The following is a 20932-nucleotide window of genomic DNA, read 5'->3' as shown; positions in this document are numbered from 1 at the left end:
ATCAATAAAACCTTCCACTTGAAACCCTTCTCGTCTGAAGTGTGACCAAAATCTCATCATATACATACCTAAAAGACTCCTGGTGTGATTTTCTCTGAAAGGGTAATGATCCTCAATGTGTAATCATTGATACAAACCACCCAGCGACAAATAAAGTCTTTATCTGATTCTGAAACAACAGAGGAGAGTGTGTTTACCAGTGTGTGTACTTCTGCTGTTTGTGAAAAATGACAAGGAGAAAAAGGTGAGTGTGCAATGAAGATAGAGCAAGTGAAAGTATCTGATTTCTGGTCGTCATCGGTGCTCCGTCCAGGGTCCCCAGCTGTCGCCAACAGTCATCTTGACACATGAGTGGTTCGTATGGCACGCACACAAACACACATTCAAGCACACGCGCTCTCAATCATAGGTTAATATACACACATGTTCATTCAGGAACACTGGGGATCACCTAAATTGACAGTAAGTGTCTCATCGTGACGTTGACCCCAGTGGGCCTGAACTGAGGACGCAGGTTTGTTCCTTCTGGATCCACTGGACAGATCAGCTCCTGTAACTGGCAGCAGGAAAGGAAACTTCCCGTGTGTGCTGGATTTTATCCTCAGAGCTCTGTGAACTTTGACTGAAGGTAAGATGCAGCTGGTTTGATGTTTTAGGTTATTGTGTAAAGTTTCTGCAAGTCAGACCATATGGGTCCATTTTTCAACCTAATATTTATATAGCAATTATGTAAAGATTATAAGTTTTGTAGATATTTGTGATTTTAGAAAGAGTGATTTTGATTGTGGTTACTTTTTAATCGATTTGCTCTTTTTTTCAAGCTTACTGGACCAGATTTAGATGTGCTGAGTAGATTAAATTTCACAGCCCTAGAATAGGTTCAGCCGAGCAGACAAGGACACTCGTGCAGTGTGTGTTTGCATGTGTTTGCTAATGTATTTCAAGCTTTTCGATCAGAATTCACACAGATGCGTGATATGTTTGTGTGTCTTTGTGTTGTGTAATTCCTTTGTAAGTCCTCCATTTATTTTTATTTATTTATGTATTTTAAACTTAACGTTGTTGGTGGCAACACATCACAACCAACCCTCAAAACACCCTGGCCGTCTTAGTTCAGTTGGGATTTCATGAAAACTGAGCAGGTAGATTTTGGTTTTGATAACCCTGGCAGCCAACTCCTGATTTAAAAAAATAATTCAACACTTTTTGTACTGTAAAACTAAAATAAACTTATCTTTGTAGGTAAAGCAGTATTGACGGCTACCGATGGATCTGTAAGTATATTTCGTGCATTTTTGATGCACTCGTTTAAGATTGATCATTTTCAAAAGGTCATATTACTGTAACTGTTGCACAGATGTGAGTTTAAAAGTTTGGGAATTTAAAAACAGTAAAATAGCTAGAATTTAAAATGGGATAAGAAACTTAAACCTTTTTTGGAATAATTTGATTAAGTCTTACAGCAAATCTGTGTCAAATCAAACATTATGAGCATGATCCACACTGGCTTCTCCTTGCATTGTGGCAGAGATTTTTCAAAGTAGTTTTTAATATTTAATATTAATATTATTTTTTTCATATAATTAGTTATAATTATAGTTACATTCTGTAATATATTCTTAAAGTTGCTCAAAAAAAGAGCTCAATGTTCTCAAATGGATTATGTGAGTCGCAATGCACAATGAAAATCTAATTTTGACTTAGATCAGTGATTTGATATAAAAGTCAGTCAGTGAAATTATTTGTTTGTTTTTATGTCATGGTTTTAATTTTTGAAAGTAGCTGTCGGAAGTTGAATGAGTTTTTCCTCTCGTGTGTGTGTGTGTGCGTCAGGGAGGATGACAAACACTCTTTGGATATCCATGACAACCCTCCAGTGCCTGACAACGTAGTGAAAGAGGACGGAGACACTGTGAGTGGCAGGACCATGTCCACCCCCCCGTCACTGTCAACAGTACCATTCTGAGACAGTTTAAAATAGCCCCCAGCTGGGGCAGGAACGCAGTTCAACCACGACTGGAAAAATATGAACCATGACTTTTGTGTTTCTGCTGTTTTTATCCCAGTGGGGAATAAAATCTTGCAGATAGAAGTTTCAGGAATTCGTATATGATTTAAAATAAAGCCCTGGAATTAAACATTTTCAGTCAGATGCTCCCAAAACATGAAACTTGCACATTTATGAAATACTCCACATTACCTTTATCTAATTTCCTGTTCTTTGTGTGTGCATTAAAACACACTCATGTGCTGTTTTGGTAAATAACAGTTATATATTGTTTTGTTTTGTTTTTTTATGTAAAGGTCTATTTTATATATGAGGAGGAGGTTGAAGTGGAGGAGAAGGAACCAGAACCTCACGAGCCTGTCGTCCGGGTTAATGACAAACCGCACAAATTCAAGGACCACTACTGCAAGAAACCAAAGTTTTGTGACGTCTGTGCTCGCATGATAGTCCGTACGTATATTTATATTTACTACAACAAACAAATGAAAGAATAAATAAATGGCAGTTTTAATTTATCCACTTTTGCCCTTCCAGTAAACAACAAATTTGCTCTGAGGTGTAAAAACTGCAAGACCAACATCCACCATTCATGTCAGTCCTATGTAGAATTCCAGAGGTGCTTTGGTAAAATTGTGAGTTTCTCTGCAGCCAGTTAACACAACAGTAAGACAAAGTGTGGAAACACACAGGAAACTTTGGTGCATATAACAGCCTTGATTTGTCTAACGCAGCCGCCCGGCTTCAGAAGAGCCTACAGCTCCCCCCTGTACAGCAGCGACCAACCAGACTCAAGTGAGTCCAGTATTGCAGCCTGCCTGGCATTGATCTGTACATCTGATTGGTAACATTTATTAATCTAAATTACGGCTCTGACTTTCTCCAGACAACCCGAATCGGAATGACCCAGTTTTTGACACTCTGCGGGTTGGGGTCATCATGGCCAATAAGGAGCGTAAAAAGAATGAAAATGACAAGAAAAATGTGCGTGTTTATAAACAAACATTCATTCATATTACATGACTACATTATAAAATATGAGGAGCAAGTAAAAATGTATGAATGAAATAATCCATACATAAAGAAATTAAAAGTAACATGTGTATGTTTCTTCTTCAGATGATGATGATGATGGAAGAAGAGGAAGAGGAGAACCAGCAGCCCAAAGAAAACGAAGAGGGAGGGGAAGGTAGATGCTAATGGATCAAAGCTCAGCATATTTGCAGCAGACGTGATTAACGATTATTAAATAATCAGATCTGACACACACGTAGTGCTGTTTTATTTGGAAAAAGTAAAATAGAGTTGTAAGGAAAGTATTATGGTCAAGTACAAGCAAACCTATCTCACCAGTATGATGTAAACAAATTGTTGTAAATAATGAATTTGTCTGATGGTCACAGGGAAACCTGAGGATAAGAAGGAGAAAGGTGGAGACAAAGCAGATGAAAAGGTCAGAAAAAAGACTGTTGCAACTATTGATCAAGTTGACTTAGTAATGATGTTTGTTTACATGAGTTTGTTGCACTTTAGCTGCCTAAGCAGTAATGACTGTGCTGGCTTGTCAACAGGCTAAGGGAACATTTTCCCAATCCCACTATTACCTGGCTCTTTACCGCTTCAAGGCCATAGAAAAGGATGACCTTGATTTCCAGTATGATTACAAGTTTTAAATATTACCCACCGAGCATGTAATTATATAAGGTTGTTATACAAAAAAAATGCTTGAAATGTAAAAATGAACAAAAATGCTTTATTCCTTCTGTCCCTTTTGTTTAAGCCCTGGTGATCGGATCACAGTGTTGGATGACTCCAATGAAGAATGGTGGAGGGTGAGTTGAACATCTTAAGAGTTGATGTTGTAGATGTTGTATTTTAAACCTCTGCTGTGGCTCTTTTTAGGGAAAGATGGGGGAAAAGTCAGGCTACTTCCCCACCAACTACCTCATTAAGGTACGAGCATCAGAAAGGGTTTTTAAGGTGACACGCTCCTTTGTAGGAAACAGGGAGATGGGACAAATCACATTAAAGAAAGATCAGGTAATGACTGCAAAAGAAAGCATATTTTCTTTATTTTATTAATGTCCAACAAAATTACTGTTCTCACAATATCACCAAGGAAGTGTTAGGAATTAATTAAGGTGAACTTTCTCTGTGTTTCAGATTGTAGTGAAGAAAGGAGATGAGAAAGGTGGATACTTAAAGGTCAGCACTGGACGCAAGCTGGGCTACTTCCCTGCTGATCTTCTAGAAGAGATCACTGTGACATAAAATCATTACAAGCCATTAAAGAGCTGAACGCATTAATTAAACAGGCCTTACCGGCTGGGCCTTCTTCTTCGTTTCAATTTTATCGTAACAATTACATAAAATAAATTTCTTCAATGTATCTATGATGCACGAAACACATCTCATTTATAAATGTACTAGATATTTGTTAAAAGTTATTAAGGTACTGTACACAGAAAGGTAACACAGCCACATGCTTCAGGTACCACCTCCTTGTATGACAAATTATGCATACATTTACTTTAGTTTGAGGATATTAATCAATAATTAATTTAAACACACATATATTAAGATTAAAAACGAGCAATTCGCACTTATTTGCATAAGACTTCGCACAGTTGCTGTTTATAAAGTTAGCCATAAAAACTGAATGTCGATTCGAATAAAATGACAATGTTGTGAAGATCATTCTTTATTTCCTCCCAAATGAAGACAATCCAGGCATTTTTTGATATTCCTGAAGAAAAACGTAAACAAAAGAAACATTTCACAACTCAAAATGACGTTTATTTTCTTCTTCCCCCACTTCCTCCTACTCTTCTTCTTCTTGGTTTCCAATAAGAGGGCGTAACAATCCTGCCACCTAGCGGCCCCACAGCGAACACAAACTATTCACGCCAACACAAGCATGCAACCCGAGTTCAGCATTTCAATAACGTATTGCGTTTTGTAAAGGGTACAACTTGATTCATTTTATCTATGTTTTTAGTCAATTACAGGAATTATGATAGTTTGCTTTTCACATTAAGAATAACCCTGAACTTGTAATGTAATGTAATGATTCGACGCATTGAAATTGCAACCTATGATAGCTCCACTTTCATATTGGAATTAATCCTAGACGTACTAATGTGAAAACACGGAGTTTTATTCTTGAACATGTACAGGAAGCCCCGCTTAAGCAGGGCATCAAAAAATTGAGATAAACTCTTGTTGAACCTCTCCACGGAAATCTTTAGTAAAAGGCGAAAGATTTATACGATCTGAAGAGAATCAAGAGTGAACTACAATTCCCTACAGTGGTGGTCCACCCGATCTTCCACGACAGGATCATCACCCACGGTTCATCATTTAAACTGTTCAGGAATTTGAACACGTTTTAGAGATCGTGAGACAAATATTATGCTCAAATAAAAACGTATACAATAAAGTTGTTTCACACCCCAAAATTACTTTGTTCTCGTTTTATCCGCCACTGCGTTCTCCTTCTTCTTCGTGGTTTTAATCACCCTGGGTGACGTTGCGGCCCCCTGCAGGCGCTGGGGCGAAGGGCAAGTACTGTAGCTCCACATGTCAACACAATTTTACGTTTGTAAATCATCGAAAGGATTCCACGCACTGAAATTATAAATTTAATTATCACCGTCTTAATTTGTAATTTAAATTAGAAGGCATGTATACTGCTAATTAACATGAGAAATGTTTTATGTGCACCGACAATTTGTAGCCTGATTTTATTTGTTGACGAACCGCCAGATTTTTTGTTACAATGGAAGGGGTCAACATCTACGCATAAACAACTGATTATGCATTAGTCAGTATCCCGCTATATAGTCAAAGATGACAAAATAATTAAATTTAATCCTTTCTGTATTTGAAGAGAGATTAAGTTAATTGGACGAGCTGGAAGAAGTGTGCTCGGAGAGGGGAAGTCTGGGCCCCCCTGCGTAGGCTGCTGTCCTGACCCCGGGTAAGTGGTGGAATATGGATGAATATTGTCATTCAACATGTGCAAGAAGCCCCGCTAACGCAGGGAATCAAAAAATTGAGATACACTCTTGTTGAGCCTCTCCACGGAAATCTTTAGTAAAAGGCGAAAGATTTATACGATCTGAAGAGAATCAAGAGTGAACTACAGCTACCTCCAGTGGTGGTCCACCCGATCTTCCACGACAGGCTCATCACCCACGGTTCCTCATGGAAACAGGCGGTGAAATAAACTCATTATAAGCTCATGTCATAAGCTTGAACACATTTTGCTGATAGTTATTATTATTATTATATTATTATTATTGCAAAAATAAAAAGGGCATAGAATAAACTTGTGTCATAGCCCAAAATTACTTTTTATTCTTGTTTTATCAACGTTGTCTGGCCTCGGTGCATAGCTGCATTCTCGTTTTCTTCTGGGTTTGTAATCACCGTGGATGACATTCCTGCCCCCTAGAGGCGCTGGGGCGAGGAGCAGGATTTCACACACAAATGAGCATATTTCGACAAAATTGTAAGTTTGTAAGTTATCGAACGGATTCGACGCATTGAAATTGCAAACTACAGTGAAAACATCTTACTTTCTAACTTAAATTAGAAAAAGGCATATATAAAGGTGCCGACGCGTGCGCTTCTTGGAGTTATAATGACAATTAGAACATGCACGATGTTATTCTATCGCCTCCGACAGTTGTTCTATGTTTTAAAGTGACTGACAACATCCTAGTCCGGTTAATCAACCACACATTTTAAGTAACTATTTTATAACAGCTCGAGCTCCATACTAGAATGACTCCTGAACCTACTAACGTCGAAATATGGTGTTTTATTCTTGAACATGTTCAGGAAGCCCCGCTAACGCAGGGCATCAAAAAATTGAGATAAACTCTTGTTGAACCTCTCCACGGAAATCTTTAGTAAAAGGCGAAAGATTTATACGATCTGAAGAGAATCAAGAGTGAACTACAATTCCCTACAGTGGTGGTCCACCCGATCTTCCACGACAGGATCATCACCCACGGTTCATCATTTAAACTGTTCAGGAATTTGAACACGTTTTAGAGATTGTGAGACAAATATTATGCTCAAATAAAAACGTATACAATAAAGTTGTTTCACACCCCAAAATTACTTTGTTCTCGTTTTATCCGCCACTGCGTTCTCCTTCTTCTTCGTGGTTTTAATCACCCTGGGTGACGTTGCGGCCCCCTGCAGGCGCTGGGGCGAAGGGCAAGTACTGTAGCTCCACATGTCAACACAATTTTACGTTTGTAAATCATCGAAAGGATTCCACGCACTGAAATTATAAATTTAATTATCACCGTCTTAATTTGTAATTTAAATTAGAAGGCATGTATACTGCTAATTAACATGAGAAATGTTTTATGTGCACCGACAATTTGTAGCCTGATTTTATTTGTTGACGAACCGCCAGATTTTTTGTTACAATGGAAGGGGTCAACATCTACGCATAAACAACTGATTATGCATTAGTCAGTATCCCGCTATATAGTCAAAGATGACAAAATAATTAAATTTAATCCTTTCTGTATTTGAAGAGAGATTAAGTTAATTGGACGAGCTGGAAGAAGTGTGTTCGGAGAGGGGAAGTCTGGGCCCCCCTGCGTAGGCTGCTGTCCTGACCCCGGGTAAGTGGTGGAATATGGATGAATATTGTCATTCAACATGTGCAAGAAGCCCCGCTAACGCAGGGAATCAAAAAATTGAGATAAACTCTTGTTGAGCCTCTCCACAGAAATCTTTAGTAAAAGGCGAAAGATTTATACGATCTGAAGAGAATCAAGAGTGAACTACAGCTACCTCCAGTGGTCGTCCAGCCGATCTTCCACGACAGGATCATCACCCACAGTTCCTCATGGAAACAGGCGGTGAAATAAACTCATTATAAGCTCATGTCATAAGCTTGAACACATTTTGCTGATAGTTATTATTATTATTATATTATTATTATTGCAAAAATAAAAAGGGCATAGAATAAACTTGTGTCATAGCCCAAAATTACTTTTTATTTTTGTTTTATCAACGTTGTTTGGCCTCGGTGCATAGCAGCATTCTCGTTTTCTTCTGGGTTTGTAATCACCGTGGATGACATTCCTGCCCCCTAGAGGCGCTGGGGCGAGGAGCAGGATTTCACACACAAATGAGCATACTTCGACAAAATCTTAAATTTGTAAATTATCGAACGGATTCGACGCATTGAAATTGCAAACTACAGTCAAAACATCTTACTTTCTAACTTAAATTAGAAAAAGGCATATATAAAGGTGCCGACTCGTGCGCTCCTTGGAGTTATAATGACAATTAGAACATGCACGATGTTATTCTATCGCATCCGACAGTTGTTCTATGTTTTAAAATGACTGACAACATCCTAGTCCGATTAATCAACCACACATTTTAAGTAACTACTTTATAACAGCTCGAGCTCCATACTAGAACGACTCCTGAACCTACTAACGTCGAAATATGGTGTTTTATTCTTGAACATGTTCAGGAAGCCCCGCTAACGCAGGGCATCAAAAAATTGAGATAAACTCTTGTTGAGCCTCTCCACGGAAATCTTTAGTAAAAGGCGAAAGACTTATACGATCTGAAGAGAATCAAGAGTGAACTACAGCTACCTCCAGTGGTGGTCCACCCGATCTTCCACGACAGGATCATCACCCACGGTTCCTCATGGAAACAGGCGGTGAAATAAACTCATTATAAACTCATGTCATAAGCTTGAACACATTTTGCTGATAGTTATAATTATTATTATTATATTATTATTGCAAAAATAAAAAGGGCATAGAATAAACTTGTGTCATAGCCCAAAATTACTTTTTATTCTTGTTTTATCAACGTTGTCTGGCCTCGGTGCATAGCAGCATTATCGTTTTCTTCTGGGTTTGTAATCACCGTGGATGACATTCCTGCCCCCTAGAGGCGCTGGGGCGAGGAGCAGGATTTCACACACAAATGAGCATATTTCGACAAAATTGTAAGTTTGTAAGTTATCGAACGGATTGGACGCATTGAAATTGCAAACTACAGTGAAAACATCTTACTTTCTAACTTAAATTAGAAAAAGGCATATATAAAGGTGCCGACGCGTGCGCTCCTTGGAGTTATAATGACAATTAGAACATGCACGATGTTATTCTATCGCCTCCGACAGTTGTTCTATGTTTTAAAGTGACTGACAACATCCTAGTCCGATTAATCAACCACACATTTTAAGTAACTATTTTATAACAGCTCGAGCTCCATACTAGAATGACTCCTGAACCTACTAACGTCGAAATATGGTGTTTTATTCTTGAACATGTTCAGGAAACCCCGCTAACGCAGGGCATCAAAAAATTGAGATAAATTCTTGTTGAGACTCTCCACGGAAATCTTTAGTAAAAGGCGAAAGATTTATACGATCTGAAGAGAATCAAGAGTGAACTACAGCTACCTCCAGTGGTGGTCCACCCGATCTTCCACGACAGGCTCATCACCCACGGTTCCTCATGGAAACAGGCGGTGAAATAAACTCATTAAAAGCTCATGTCATAAGCTTGAACACATTTTAAAATGACTGACAACATCCTAGTCCGATTAATCAACCACGCATTTTAAGTAACTATTTTATAACAGCTCAAGCTCCATACTAGAATGATTCCTAAACCTACTAACGTCGAAATATGGTGTTTTATTCTTGAACATGTTCAGGAAACCCCGCTAACGCAGGGCATCAAAAAATTGAGATAAACTCTTGTTGAGCCTCTCCACGGAAATCTTTAGTAAAAGGCGAAAGATTTATACGATCTGAAGAGAATCAAGAGTGAACTACAGCTACCTCCAGTGGTGGTCCACCCGATCTTCCACGACAGGCTCATCACCCACGGTTCCTCATGGAAACAGGCGGTGAAATAAACTCATTATAAGCTCATGTCATAAGCTTGAACACATTTTAAAATGACTGACAACATCCTAGTCCAATTAATCAACCACGCATTTTAAGTAACTATTCTATAACAGCTCAAGCTCCATACTAGAATGACTCCTGAACCTACTAATGTCAAAATATGGTGTTTTATTCTTGAACATGTTCAGGAAGCCCCGCTAACGCAGGGCATCAAAAAATTGAGATAAACTCTTGTTGAGCCTCTCCACGGAAATCTTTAGTAAAAGGCGAAAGATTTATACGATCTGAAGAGAATCAAGAGTGAACTACAGCTACCTCCAGTGGTCGTCCAGCCGATCTTCCACGACAGGCTCATCACCCACGGTTCCTCATGGAAACAGGCGGTGAAATAAACTCATTATAAGCTCATGTCATAAGCTTGAACACATTTTGCTGATAGTTATTATTATTATATTATTATTGCAAACTAAAAAGGGCATAGAATAAACTTGTGTCATAGCCCAAAATTACTTTTTATTCTTGTTTTATCAACGTTGTCTGGCCTCGGTGCATAGCTGCATTCTCGTTTTCTTCTGGGTTTGTAATCACCGTGGATGACATTCCTGCCCCCTAGAGGCGCTGGGGCGAGGAGCAGGATTTCACACACAAATGAGCATATTTCGACAAAATTGTAAGTTTGTAAGTTATCGAACGGATTGGACGCATTGAAATTGCAAACTACAGTGAAAACATCTTACTTTCTAACTTAAATTAGAAAAAGGCATATATAAAGGTGCCGACGCGTGCGCTCCTTGGAGTTATAATGACAATTAGAACATGCACGATGTTATTCTATCGCCTCCGACAGTTGTTCTATGTTTTAAAGTGACTGACAACATCCTAGTCCGATTAATCAACCACACATTTTAAGTAACTATTTTATAACAGCTCGAGCTCCATACTAGAATGATTCCTAAACCTACTAACGTCGAAATATGGTGTTTTATTCTTGAACATGTTCAGGAAGCCCCGCTAACGCAGGGAATCAAAAAATTGAGATAAACTCTTGTTGAGCCTCTCCACAGAAATCTTTAGTAAAAGGCGAAAGATTTATACGATCTGAAGAGAATCAAGAGTGAACTACAGCTACCTCCAGTGGTCGTCCAGCCGATCTTCCACGACAGGATCATCACCCACAGTTCCTCATGGAAACAGGCGGTGAAATAAACTCATTATAAGCTCATGTCATAAGCTTGAACACATTTTGCTGATAGTTATTATTATTATTATATTATTATTATTGCAAAAATAAAAAGGGCATAGAATAAACTTGTGTCATAGCCCAAAATTACTTTTTATTTTTGTTTTATCAACGTTGTTTGGCCTCGGTGCATAGCAGCATTCTCGTTTTCTTCTGGGTTTGTAATCACCGTGGATGACATTCCTGCCCCCTAGAGGCGCTGGGGCGAGGAGCAGGATTTCACACACAAATGAGCATATTTCGACAAAATCTTAAATTTGTAAATTATCGAACGGATTCGACGCATTGAAATTGCAAACTACAGTCAAAATATCTTACTTTCTAACTTAAATTAGAAAAAGGCATATATAAAGGTGCCGACTCGTGCGCTCCTTGGAGTTATAATGACAATTAGAACATGCACGATGTTATTCTATCGCATCCGACAGTTGTTCTATGTTTTAAAATGACTGACAACATCCTAGTCCGATTAATCAACCACACATTTTAAGTAACTACTTTATAACAGCTCGAGCTCCATACTAGAACGACTCCTGAACCTACTAACGTCGAAATATGGTGTTTTATTCTTGAACATGTTCAGGAAACCCCGCTAACGCAGGGCATCAAAAAATTGAGATAAACTCTTGTTGAGACTCTCCACGGAAATCTTTAGTAAAAGGCGAAAGATTTATACGATCTGAAGAGAATCAAGAGTGAACTACAGCTACCTCCAGTGGTGGTCCACCCGATCTTCCACGACAGGCTCATCACCCACGGTTCCTCATGGAAACAGGCGGTGAAATAAACTCATTATAAGCTCATGTCATAAGCTTGAACACATTTTAAAATGACTGACAACATCCTAGTCCGATTAATCAACCACGCATTTTAAGTAACTATTTTATAACAGCTCAAGCTCCATACTAGAATGATTCCTAAACCTACTAACGTCGAAATATGGTGTTTTATTCTTGAACATGTTCAGGAAACCCCGCTAACGCAGGGCATCAAAAAATTGAGATAAACTCTTGTTGAGCCTCTCCACGGAAATCTTTAGTAAAAGGCGAAAGATTTATACGATCTGAAGAGAATCAAGAGTGAACTACAGCTACCTCCAGTGGTGGTCCACCCGATCTTCCACGACAGGCTCATCACCCACGGTTCCTCATGGAAACAGGCGGTGAAATAAACTCATTATAAGCTCATGTCATAAGCTTGAACACATTTTAAAATGACTGACAACATCCTAGTCCAATTAATCAACCACGCATTTTAAGTAACTATTCTATAACAGCTCGAGCTCCATACTAGAATGACTCCTGAACCTACTAATGTCAAAATATGGTGTTTTATTCTTGAACATGTTCAGGAAGCCCCGCTAACGCAGGGCATCAAAAAATTGAGATAAACTCTTGTTGAGCCTCTCCACGGAAATCTTTAGTAAAAGGCGAAAGATTTATACGATCTGAAGAGAATCAAGAGTGAACTACAGCTACCTCCAGTGGTCGTCCAGCCGATCTTCCACGACAGGCTCATCACCCACGGTTCCTCATGGAAACAGGCGGTGAAATAAACTCATTATAAGCTCATGTCATAAGCTTGAACACATTTTGCTGATAGTTATTATTATTATATTATTATTGCAAACTAAAAAGGGCATAGAATAAACTTGTGTCATAGCCCAAAATTACTTTTTATTCTTGTTTTATCAACGTTGTCTGGCCTCGGTGCATAGCTGCATTCTCGTTTTCTTCTGGGTTTGTAATCACCGTGGATGACATTCCTGCCCCCTAGAGGCGCTGGGGCGAGGAGCAGGATTTCACACACAAATGAGCATATTTCGACAAAATTGTAAGTTTGTAAGTTATCGAACGGATTGGACGCATTGAAATTGCAAACTACAGTGAAAACATCTTACTTTCTAACTTAAATTAGAAAAAGGCATATATAAAGGTGCCGACGCGTGCGCTCCTTGGAGTTATAATGACAATTAGAACATGCACGATGTTATTCTATCGCCTCCGACAGTTGTTCTATGTTTTAAAGTGACTGACAACATCCTAGTCCGATTAATCAACCACACATTTTAAGTAACTATTTTATAACAGCTCGAGCTCCATACTAGAATGATTCCTAAACCTACTAACGTCGAAATATGGTGTTTTATTCTTGAACATGTTCAGGAAGCCCCGCTAACGCAGGGAATCAAAAAATTGAGATAAACTCTTGTTGAGCCTCTCCACAGAAATCTTTAGTAAAAGGCGAAAGATTTATACGATCTGAAGAGAATCAAGAGTGAACTACAGCTACCTCCAGTGGTCGTCCAGCCGATCTTCCACGACAGGATCATCACCCACAGTTCCTCATGGAAACAGGCGGTGAAATAAACTCATTATAAGCTCATGTCATAAGCTTGAACACATTTTGCTGATAGTTATTATTATTATTATATTATTATTATTGCAAAAATAAAAAGGGCATAGAATAAACTTGTGTCATAGCCCAAAATTACTTTTTATTTTTGTTTTATCAACGTTGTTTGGCCTCGGTGCATAGCAGCATTCTCGTTTTCTTCTGGGTTTGTAATCACCGTGGATGACATTCCTGCCCCCTAGAGGCGCTGGGGCGAGGAGCAGGATTTCACACACAAATGAGCATATTTCGACAAAATCTTAAATTTGTAAATTATCGAACGGATTCGACGCATTGAAATTGCAAACTACAGTCAAAACATCTTACTTTCTAACTTAAATTAGAAAAAGGCATATATAAAGGTGCCGACTCGTGCGCTCCTTGGAGTTATAATGACAATTAGAACATGCACGATGTTATTCTATCGCATCCGACAGTTGTTCTATGTTTTAAAATGACTGACAACATCCTAGTCCGATTAATCAACCACACATTTTAAGTAACTACTTTATAACAGCTCGAGCTCCATACTAGAACGACTCCTGAACCTACTAACGTCGAAATATGGTGTTTTATTCTTGAACATGTTCAGGAAACCCCGCTAACGCAGGGCATCAAAAAATTGAGATAAACTCTTGTTGAGACTCTCCACGGAAATCTTTAGTAAAAGGCGAAAGATTTATACGATCTGAAGAGAATCAAGAGTGAACTACAGCTACCTCCAGTGGTGGTCCACCCGATCTTCCACGACAGGCTCATCACCCACGGTTCCTCATGGAAACAGGCGGTGAAATAAACTCATTATAAGCTCATGTCATAAGCTTGAACACATTTTAAAATGACTGACAACATCCTAGTCCGATTAATCAACCACGCATTTTAAGTAACTATTTTATAACAGCTCAAGCTCCATACTAGAATGATTCCTAAACCTACTAACGTCGAAATATGGTGTTTTATTCTTGAACATGTTCAGGAAACCCCGCTAACGCAGGGCATCAAAAAATTGAGATAAACTCTTGTTGAGCCTCTCCACGGAAATCTTTAGTAAAAGGCGAAAGATTTATACGATCTGAAGAGAATCAAGAGTGAACTACAGCTACCTCCAGTGGTGGTCCACCCGATCTTCCACGACAGGCTCATCACCCACGGTTCCTCATGGAAACAGGCGGTGAAATAAACTCATTATAAGCTCATGTCATAAGCTTGAACACATTTTAAAATGACTGACAACATCCTAGTCCGATTAATCAACCACGCATTTTAAGTAACTATTTTATAACAGCTCGAGCTCCATACTAGAATGATTCCTAAACCTACTAATGTCGAAATATGGTGTTTTATTCTTGAACACGTTCAGGAAGCCCCGCTAACGCAGGGCATCAAAAAATTGCGATAAACTCTTGTTGAGCCTCTCCACGGAAATCTTTAGTAAAAGGCGAAAGATTTATACGATCTGAAGAGAATCAAGAGTGAACTACAGCTACCTCCAGTGGTGGTCCACCCGATCTTCCACGACAGGATCATCACCCACGGTTCCTCATGGAAACAGGCGGTGAAATAAACTCATTATAAGCTCATGTCATAAGCTTGAACACATTTTGCTGATAGTTATTATTATTATTATATTATTATTATTGCAAAAATAAAAAGGGCATAGAATAAACTTGTGTCATAGCCCAAAATTACTTTTTATTCTTGTTTTATCAACGTTGTTTGGCCTCGGTGCATAGCAGCATTCTCGTTTTCTTCTGGGTTTGTAATCACCGTGGATGACATTCCTGCCCCCTAGAGGCGCTGGGGCGAGGAGCAGGATTTCACACACAAATGAGCATATTTCGACAAAATTGTAAGTTTGTAAGTTATCGAACGGATTGGACGCATTGAAATTGAAAACTACAGTGAAAACATCTTACTTTCTAACTTAAATTAGAAAAAGGCATATATAAAGCTGCCGACGCGTGCGCTCCTTGGAGTTATAATGACAATTAGAACATGCACGATGTTATTCTATCGCATCCGACAGTTGTTCTATGTTTTAAAGTGACTGACAACATCCTAGTCCGATTAATCAACCACACATTTTAAGTAACTATTTTATAACAGCTCGAGCTCCATACTAGAATGATTCCTAAACCTACTAACGTCGAAATATGTTGTTTTATTCTTGAACATGTTCAGGAAGCCCCGCTAACGCAGGGCATCAAAAAATTGAGATAAACTCTTGTTGAGCCTCTCCACGGAAATCTTTAGTAAAAGGCGAAAGATTTATACGATCTGAAGAGAATCAAGAGTGAACTACAGCTACCTCCAGTGGTGGTCCACCCGATCTTCCACGACAGGCTCATCACCCACGGTTCCTCATGGAAACAGGCGGTGAAATAAACTCATTATAAGCTCATGTCATAAGCTTGAACACATTTTAAAATGACTGACAACATCCTAGTCCGATTAATCAACCACACATTTTAAGTAACTATTTTATAACAGCTCGAGCTCCATACTAGAATGATTCCTAAACCTACTAACGTCGAAATATGGTGTTTTATTCTTGAACATGTTCAGGAAGCCCCGCTAACGCAGGGAATCAAAAAATTGAGATAAACTCTTGTTGAGCCTCTCCACAGAAATCTTTAGTAAAAGGCGAAAGATTTATACGATCTGAAGAGAATCAAGAGTGAACTACAGCTACCTCCAGTGGTCGTCCAGCCGATCTTCCACGACAGGATCATCACCCACAGTTCCTCATGGAAACAGGCGGTGAAATAAACTCATTATAAGCTCATGTCATAAGCTTGAACACATTTTGCTGATAGTTATTATTATTATTATATTATTATTATTGCAAAAATAAAAAGGGCATAGAATAAACTTGTGTCATAGCCCAAAATTACTTTTTATTTTTGTTTTATCAACGTTGTTTGGCCTCGGTGCATAGCAGCATTCTCGTTTTCTTCTGGGTTTGTAATCACCGTGGATGACATTCCTGCCCCCTAGAGGCGCTGGGGCGAGGAGCAGGATTTCACACACAAATGAGCATATTTCGACAAAATTGTAAGTTTGTAAGTTATCGAACGGATTGGACGCATTGAAATTGAAAACTACAGTGAAAACATCTTACTTTCTAACTTAAATTAGAAAAAGGCATATATAAAGCTGCCGACGCGTGCGCTCCTTGGAGTTATAATGACAATTAGAACATGCACGATGTTATTCTATCGCATCCGACAGTTGTTCTATGTTTTAAAGTGACTGACAACATCCTAGTCCGATTAATCAACCACACATTTTAAGTAACTATTTTATAACAGCTCGAGCTCCATACTAGAATGATTCCTAAACCTACTAACGTCGAAATATGTTGTTTTATTCTTGAACATGTTCAGGAAGCCCCGCTAACGCAGGGCATCAAAAAATTGAGATAAACTCTTGTTGAGCCTCTCCACGGAAATCTTTAGTAAAAGGCGAAAGATTTATACGATCTGAAGAGAATCAAGAGTGAACTACAGCTACCTCCAGTGGTGGTCCACCCGATCTTCCACGACAGGCTCATCACCCACGGTTCCTCATGGAAACAGGCGGTGAAATAAACTCATTATAAGCTCATGTCATCAGCTTGAACACATTTTAAAATGACTGACAACATCCTAGTCCGATTAATCAACCACACATTTTAAGTAACTATTTTATAACAGCTCGAGCTCCATACTAGAATGATTCCTAAACCTACTAATGTCAAAATATGGTGTTTTATTCTTGAACACGTTCAGGAAGCCCCGCTAACGCAGGGCATCAAAAAATTGCGATAAACTCTTGTTGAGCCTGTCCACGGAAATCTTTAGTAAAAGGCGAAAGATTTATACGATCTGAAGAGAATCAAGAGTGAACTACAGCTACCTCCAGTGGTGGTCCACCCGATCTTCCACGACAGGATCATCACCCACGGTTCCTCATGGAAACAGGCGGTGAAATAAACTCATTATAAGCTCATGTCATAAGCTTGAACACATTTTGCTGATAGTTATTATTATTATTATATTATTATTATTGCAAAAATAAAAAGGGCATAGAATAAACTTGTGTCATAGCCCAAAATTACTTTTTATTCTTGTTTTATCAACGTTGTTTGGCCTCGGTGCATAGCAGCATTCTCGTTTTCTTCTGGGTTTGTAATCACCGTGGATGACATTCCTGCCCCCTAGAGGCGCTGGGGCGAGGAGCAGGATTTCACACACAAATGAGCATATTTCGACAAAATTGTAAGTTTGTAAGTTATCGAACGGATTGGACGCATTGAAATTGAAAACTACAGTGAAAACATCTTACTTTCTAACTTAAATTAGAAAAAGGCATATATAAAGGTGCCGACGCGTGCGCTCCTTGGAGTTATAATGACAATTAGAACATGCACGATGTTATTCTATCGCATCCGACAGTTGTTCTATGTTTTAAAGTGACTGACAACATCCTAGTCCGATTAATCAACCACACATTTTAAGTAACTATTTTATAACAGCTCGAGCTCCATACTAGAATGATTCCTAAACCTACTAACGTCGAAATATGTTGTTTTATTCTTGAACATGTTCAGGAAGCCCCGCTAACGCAGGGCATCAAAAAATTGAGATAAACTCTTGTTGAGCCTCTCCACGGAAATCTTTAGTAAAAAGCGAAAGATTTATACGATCTGAAGAGAATCAAGAGTGAACTACAGCTACCTCCAGTGGTGGTCCACCCGATCTTCCACGACAGGCTCATCACCCACGGTTCCTCATGGAAACAGGCGGTGAAATAAACTCATTATAAGCTCATGTCATAAGCTTGAACACATTTTGCTGATAGTTATTATTATTATTATATTATTATTATTGCAAAAATAAAAAGGGCATAGAATAAACTTGTGTCATAGCCCAAAATTACTTTTTATTCTTGTTTTATCAACGTTGTTTGGCCTCGGTGCATAGCAGCATTCTCGTTTTCTTCTGGGTTTGTAATCACCGTGGATGACATTCCTGCCCCCTAGAGGCGCTGGGGCGAGGAGCAGGATTTCACACACAAATGAGCATATTTCGACAAAATTGTAAGTTTGTAAGTTATCGAACGGATTGGACGCATTGAAATTGCAAACTACAGTGAAAACATCTTACTTTCTAACTTAAATTAGAAAAAGGCATATATAAAGGTGCCGACGCGTGCGCTCCTTGGAGTTATAATGACAATTAGAACATGCACGATGTTATTCTATCGCCTCCGACAGTTGTTCTATGTTTTAAAGTGACTGACAACATCCTAGTCCGATTAATCAACCACACATTTTAAGTAACTATTTTATAACAGCTCGAGCTCCATACTAGAATGACTCCTGAACCTACTAACGTCGAAATATGGTGTTTTATTCTTGAACATGTTCAGGAAGCCCCGCTAATGCAGGGCATCAAAAAATTGAGATAAACTCTTGTTGAGCCTCTCCACGGAAATCTTTAGTAAAAGGCGAAAGATTTATACGATCTGAAGAGAATCAAGAGTGAACTACAGCTACCTCCAGTGGTGGTCCACCCGATCTTCCACGACAGGCTCATCACCCACGGTTCCTCATGGAAACAGGCGGTGAAATAAACTCATTATAAGCTCATGTCATAAGCTTGAACACATTTTAAAATGACTGACAACATCCTAGTCCGATTAATCAACCACACATTTTAAGTAACTATTTTATAACAGCTCGAGCTCCATACTAGAATGATTCCTAAACCTACTAATGTTGAAATATGGTGTTTTATTCTTGAACATGTTCAGGAAGCCCCGCTAACGCAGAGCATCAAAAAATTGCGATAAACTCTTGTTGAGCCTCTCCACGGAAATCTTTAGTAAAAGGCGAAAGATTTATACGATCTGAAGAGAATCAAGAGTGAACTACAGCTACCTCCAGTGGTGGTCCACCCGATCTTCCACGACAGGATCATCACCCACGGTTCCTCATGGAAACAGGCGGTGAAATAAACTCATTATAAGCTCATGTCATAAGCTTGAACACATTTTGCTGATAGTTATTATTATTATTATATTATTATTATTGCAAAAATAAAAAGGGCATAGAATAAACTTGTGTCATAGCCCAAAATTACTTTTTATTCTTGTTTTATCAACGTTGTTTGGCCTCGGTGCATAGCAGCATTCTCGTTTTCTTCTGGGTTTGTAATCACCGTGGATGACATTCCTGCCCCCTAGAGGCGCTGGGGCGAGGAGCAGGATTTCACACACAAATGAGCATATTTCGACAAAATTGTAAGTTTGTAAGTTATCGAACGGATTGGACGCATTGAAATTGCTAACTACAGTGAAAACATCTTACTTTCTAACTTAAATTAGAAAAAGGCATATATAAAGGTGCCGACGCGTGCGCTCCTTGGAGTTATAATGACAATTAGAACATGCACGATGTTATTCTATCGCCTCCGACAGTTGTTCTATGTTTTAAAGTGACTGACAACATCCTAGTCCGATTAATCAACCACACATTTTAAGTAACTATTTTATAACAGCTCGAGCTCCATACTAGAATGACTCCTGAACCTACTAACGTCGAAATATGGTGTTTTATTCTTGAACATGTTCAGGAAGCCCCGCTAACGCAGGCATCAAAAAATTGAGATAAACTCTTGTTGAGCCTCTCCACGGAAATCTTTAGTAAAAGGCGAAAGATTTATACGATCTGAAGAGAATCAAGAGTGAACTACAGCTACCTCCAGTGGTGGTCCACCCGATCTTCCACGACAGGCTCATCACCCACGGTTCCTCATGGAAAACAGGCGGTGAAATAAACTCATTATAAGCTCATGTCATAAGCTTTAACACATTTTAAAATGACTGACAACATCCTAGTCCGATTAATCAACCACACATTTTAAGTAACTATTTTATAACAGCTCGAGCTCCATACTAGAATGATTCCTAAACCTACTAGCCCAAAATACTTTTTATTCTTGTTTATCAACGTTGTTTGTTTGGCCTCGGTGCTAGCAGCATTCTCGTTTCTTCTGGGTTTGTAAATCACCGTGGATGACATTCCTGCCCCTAGAGGCGCTGGGCGAGGAGCAGGATTCCCACACAATGAGCATATTTCGACAAATTGTAAGTTTGTAAGTTATCGAACGGATTGACGCATTGAAATTGAAAACTACAGTGAAAACATCTACTTTCTAACTTAAATTAGAAAAAGGCATATAAAGGTGCCGACGCGTGCGCTTGGAGTTATAATGACAATTAGAACATGCACGATGTTATTTATCGCCTCCGACAGTTGTTCTATGTTTTAAAGTGACTGACAACATCCTAGTCCGATAATCAACCACACTTTTAAGTAACTATTTTATAACAG

The 20932-nt window shown here is 38.9% G+C and overlaps 1 protein-coding gene, 5 long non-coding RNA genes and 24 other non-coding genes across 42 annotated transcripts in view; 1 reads left to right on the top strand and 29 right to left on the bottom strand.

Annotated features, from left to right (window-relative positions):
- Nucleotides 1-335: 335 nt before the first annotated feature.
- Nucleotides 336-4697, top strand: stac3 (SH3 and cysteine rich domain 3). Its single transcript, XM_029833440.1, has 14 exons — nt 336-354; nt 436-628; nt 1243-1274; nt 1834-1912; nt 2305-2458; nt 2543-2640; nt 2740-2800; nt 2892-2989; nt 3125-3194; nt 3409-3458; nt 3577-3659; nt 3786-3837; nt 3908-4045; nt 4169-4697. The coding sequence occupies exons 3-14, from the start codon at nt 1267-1269 to the stop codon at nt 4274-4276; spliced, it is 999 nt and encodes a 332-aa protein (XP_029689300.1). The 5' UTR covers nt 336-354; nt 436-628; nt 1243-1266; the 3' UTR covers nt 4277-4697.
- On the bottom strand, nt 4691-7877 carry LOC115249120 (uncharacterized). The gene is made up of 3 exons (XR_003887806.1): nt 7826-7877; nt 6359-6466; nt 4691-6208 (listed from the first exon to the last, which is right to left on the bottom strand). It is a non-coding gene; the product is annotated as an uncharacterized lncRNA (long non-coding RNA).
- Nucleotides 5184-5297, bottom strand: LOC115249374 (U5 spliceosomal RNA). Its single transcript, XR_003888073.1, has one exon. It is a non-coding gene; the product is annotated as a U5 spliceosomal RNA (small nuclear RNA).
- On the bottom strand, nt 6032-6145 carry LOC115249410 (U5 spliceosomal RNA). The gene has a single exon (XR_003888109.1). It is a non-coding gene; the product is annotated as a U5 spliceosomal RNA (small nuclear RNA).
- Nucleotides 6853-6966, bottom strand: LOC115249376 (U5 spliceosomal RNA). Its single transcript, XR_003888075.1, has one exon. It is a non-coding gene; the product is annotated as a U5 spliceosomal RNA (small nuclear RNA).
- On the bottom strand, nt 7701-7814 carry LOC115249414 (U5 spliceosomal RNA). The gene has a single exon (XR_003888113.1). It is a non-coding gene; the product is annotated as a U5 spliceosomal RNA (small nuclear RNA).
- A 159-nt stretch (nt 7878-8036) lies between the features above and the next one.
- LOC115249119 (uncharacterized) lies at nt 8037-11101 on the bottom strand. 3 transcript variants are annotated; one of them, XR_003887803.1, is made up of 6 exons: nt 11050-11101; nt 10431-10538; nt 10236-10287; nt 8849-8956; nt 8647-8698; nt 8037-8135 (listed from the first exon to the last, which is right to left on the bottom strand). It is a non-coding gene; the product is annotated as an uncharacterized lncRNA (long non-coding RNA). The 3 variants fall into 3 exon arrangements; XR_003887805.1 differs by lacking the exons at nt 10236-10287; nt 11050-11101 and adding an exon at nt 9852-9903 and having other exon boundaries at nt 10431-10969; XR_003887804.1 differs by lacking the exons at nt 10236-10287; nt 10431-10538; nt 11050-11101 and adding an exon at nt 9852-10177.
- LOC115249406 (U5 spliceosomal RNA) lies at nt 8522-8635 on the bottom strand. Its single transcript, XR_003888105.1, has one exon. It is a non-coding gene; the product is annotated as a U5 spliceosomal RNA (small nuclear RNA).
- On the bottom strand, nt 9343-9454 carry LOC115249407 (U5 spliceosomal RNA). Its single transcript, XR_003888106.1, has one exon. It is a non-coding gene; the product is annotated as a U5 spliceosomal RNA (small nuclear RNA).
- On the bottom strand, nt 9727-9840 carry LOC115249400 (U5 spliceosomal RNA). Its single transcript, XR_003888099.1, has one exon. It is a non-coding gene; the product is annotated as a U5 spliceosomal RNA (small nuclear RNA).
- On the bottom strand, nt 10111-10224 carry LOC115249385 (U5 spliceosomal RNA). Its single transcript, XR_003888084.1, has one exon. It is a non-coding gene; the product is annotated as a U5 spliceosomal RNA (small nuclear RNA).
- On the bottom strand, nt 10925-11038 carry LOC115249413 (U5 spliceosomal RNA). The gene has a single exon (XR_003888112.1). It is a non-coding gene; the product is annotated as a U5 spliceosomal RNA (small nuclear RNA).
- Nucleotides 11100-13504, bottom strand: LOC115249118 (uncharacterized). Of its 3 annotated transcripts, none has more exons than XR_003887802.1 (4): nt 13453-13504; nt 12834-12941; nt 12639-12690; nt 11100-11359 (listed from the first exon to the last, which is right to left on the bottom strand). It is a non-coding gene; the product is annotated as an uncharacterized lncRNA (long non-coding RNA). The 3 variants fall into 3 exon arrangements; XR_003887801.1 differs by lacking the exon at nt 12639-12690 and adding an exon at nt 12255-12306; XR_003887800.1 differs by lacking the exons at nt 12639-12690; nt 13453-13504 and adding an exon at nt 12255-12306 and having other exon boundaries at nt 12834-13372.
- Nucleotides 11746-11859, bottom strand: LOC115249403 (U5 spliceosomal RNA). Its single transcript, XR_003888102.1, has one exon. It is a non-coding gene; the product is annotated as a U5 spliceosomal RNA (small nuclear RNA).
- Nucleotides 12130-12243, bottom strand: LOC115249398 (U5 spliceosomal RNA). Its single transcript, XR_003888097.1, has one exon. It is a non-coding gene; the product is annotated as a U5 spliceosomal RNA (small nuclear RNA).
- Nucleotides 12514-12627, bottom strand: LOC115249384 (U5 spliceosomal RNA). Its single transcript, XR_003888083.1, has one exon. It is a non-coding gene; the product is annotated as a U5 spliceosomal RNA (small nuclear RNA).
- On the bottom strand, nt 13328-13441 carry LOC115249412 (U5 spliceosomal RNA). Its single transcript, XR_003888111.1, has one exon. It is a non-coding gene; the product is annotated as a U5 spliceosomal RNA (small nuclear RNA).
- LOC105418485 (uncharacterized) lies at nt 13503-15915 on the bottom strand. Of its 2 annotated transcripts, none has more exons than XR_003887799.1 (4): nt 15863-15915; nt 15244-15351; nt 15042-15093; nt 13503-13762 (listed from the first exon to the last, which is right to left on the bottom strand). It is a non-coding gene; the product is annotated as an uncharacterized lncRNA (long non-coding RNA). The 2 variants fall into 2 exon arrangements; XR_003887798.1 differs by lacking the exon at nt 15042-15093 and adding an exon at nt 14658-14709.
- Nucleotides 14149-14262, bottom strand: LOC115249402 (U5 spliceosomal RNA). The gene has a single exon (XR_003888101.1). It is a non-coding gene; the product is annotated as a U5 spliceosomal RNA (small nuclear RNA).
- On the bottom strand, nt 14533-14646 carry LOC115249397 (U5 spliceosomal RNA). The gene has a single exon (XR_003888096.1). It is a non-coding gene; the product is annotated as a U5 spliceosomal RNA (small nuclear RNA).
- LOC115249391 (U5 spliceosomal RNA) lies at nt 14917-15030 on the bottom strand. The gene has a single exon (XR_003888090.1). It is a non-coding gene; the product is annotated as a U5 spliceosomal RNA (small nuclear RNA).
- Nucleotides 15738-15851, bottom strand: LOC115249383 (U5 spliceosomal RNA). The gene has a single exon (XR_003888082.1). It is a non-coding gene; the product is annotated as a U5 spliceosomal RNA (small nuclear RNA).
- Nucleotides 15916-16121: 206 nt separating the features above from the next.
- Nucleotides 16122-16235, bottom strand: LOC115249411 (U5 spliceosomal RNA). Its single transcript, XR_003888110.1, has one exon. It is a non-coding gene; the product is annotated as a U5 spliceosomal RNA (small nuclear RNA).
- Nucleotides 16236-16296: 61 nt separating this feature from the next.
- LOC115249150 (uncharacterized) overlaps nt 16297-20932 on the bottom strand; it is a 13191-nt gene continuing 8555 nt past the window's right edge. For 6 of the 8 annotated variants that reach the window (XR_003887848.1, XR_003887845.1, XR_003887847.1 and 3 more), the window contains 8 exons: nt 20298-20349; nt 19680-19787; nt 19478-19529; nt 18475-18582; nt 18273-18324; nt 17654-17761; nt 17068-17119; nt 16297-16556 (listed from right to left, as the gene is read on the bottom strand). This is a non-coding gene — a long non-coding RNA (uncharacterized lncRNA). Of the gene's footprint in view, nt 16557-17067; nt 17120-17451; nt 17504-17653; nt 17762-18272; nt 18325-18474; nt 18583-19093; nt 19146-19477; nt 19530-19679; nt 19788-20297; nt 20350-20932 lie in introns of all 8 variants that reach the window. The other 2 variants (XR_003887846.1, XR_003887850.1) reach the window with 2 other exon arrangements.
- Nucleotides 16943-17056, bottom strand: LOC115249381 (U5 spliceosomal RNA). Its single transcript, XR_003888080.1, has one exon. It is a non-coding gene; the product is annotated as a U5 spliceosomal RNA (small nuclear RNA).
- Nucleotides 17327-17440, bottom strand: LOC115249409 (U5 spliceosomal RNA). The gene has a single exon (XR_003888108.1). It is a non-coding gene; the product is annotated as a U5 spliceosomal RNA (small nuclear RNA).
- On the bottom strand, nt 18148-18261 carry LOC115249408 (U5 spliceosomal RNA). Its single transcript, XR_003888107.1, has one exon. It is a non-coding gene; the product is annotated as a U5 spliceosomal RNA (small nuclear RNA).
- Nucleotides 18969-19082, bottom strand: LOC115249375 (U5 spliceosomal RNA). The gene has a single exon (XR_003888074.1). It is a non-coding gene; the product is annotated as a U5 spliceosomal RNA (small nuclear RNA).
- Nucleotides 19353-19466, bottom strand: LOC115249401 (U5 spliceosomal RNA). The gene has a single exon (XR_003888100.1). It is a non-coding gene; the product is annotated as a U5 spliceosomal RNA (small nuclear RNA).
- LOC115249415 (U5 spliceosomal RNA) lies at nt 20174-20286 on the bottom strand. Its single transcript, XR_003888114.1, has one exon. It is a non-coding gene; the product is annotated as a U5 spliceosomal RNA (small nuclear RNA).

The sequence above is a fragment of the Takifugu rubripes genome, chromosome 3 (assembly GCF_901000725.2).
Source record: "Takifugu rubripes chromosome 3, fTakRub1.2, whole genome shotgun sequence".
In the NCBI taxonomy this organism is placed as follows: domain Eukaryota; kingdom Metazoa; phylum Chordata; class Actinopteri; order Tetraodontiformes; family Tetraodontidae; genus Takifugu; species Takifugu rubripes.
This window is presented reverse-complemented; position numbering and strand designations above follow the sequence as displayed.

What these genes read in the sequence shown, in the direction of transcription:
- stac3 (XM_029833440.1), top strand. An exon ending in CTGTGCTCGCATGATAGTCC is followed by an intron (nt 2,459 to 2,542) that starts GTACGTATATTT and finishes TTGCCCTTCCAG; the next exon opens with TAAACAACAAATTTGCTCTG. An exon ending in AGAGGTGCTTTGGTAAAATT is followed by an intron (nt 2,641 to 2,739) that starts GTGAGTTTCTCT and finishes TGTCTAACGCAG; the next exon opens with CCGCCCGGCTTCAGAAGAGC.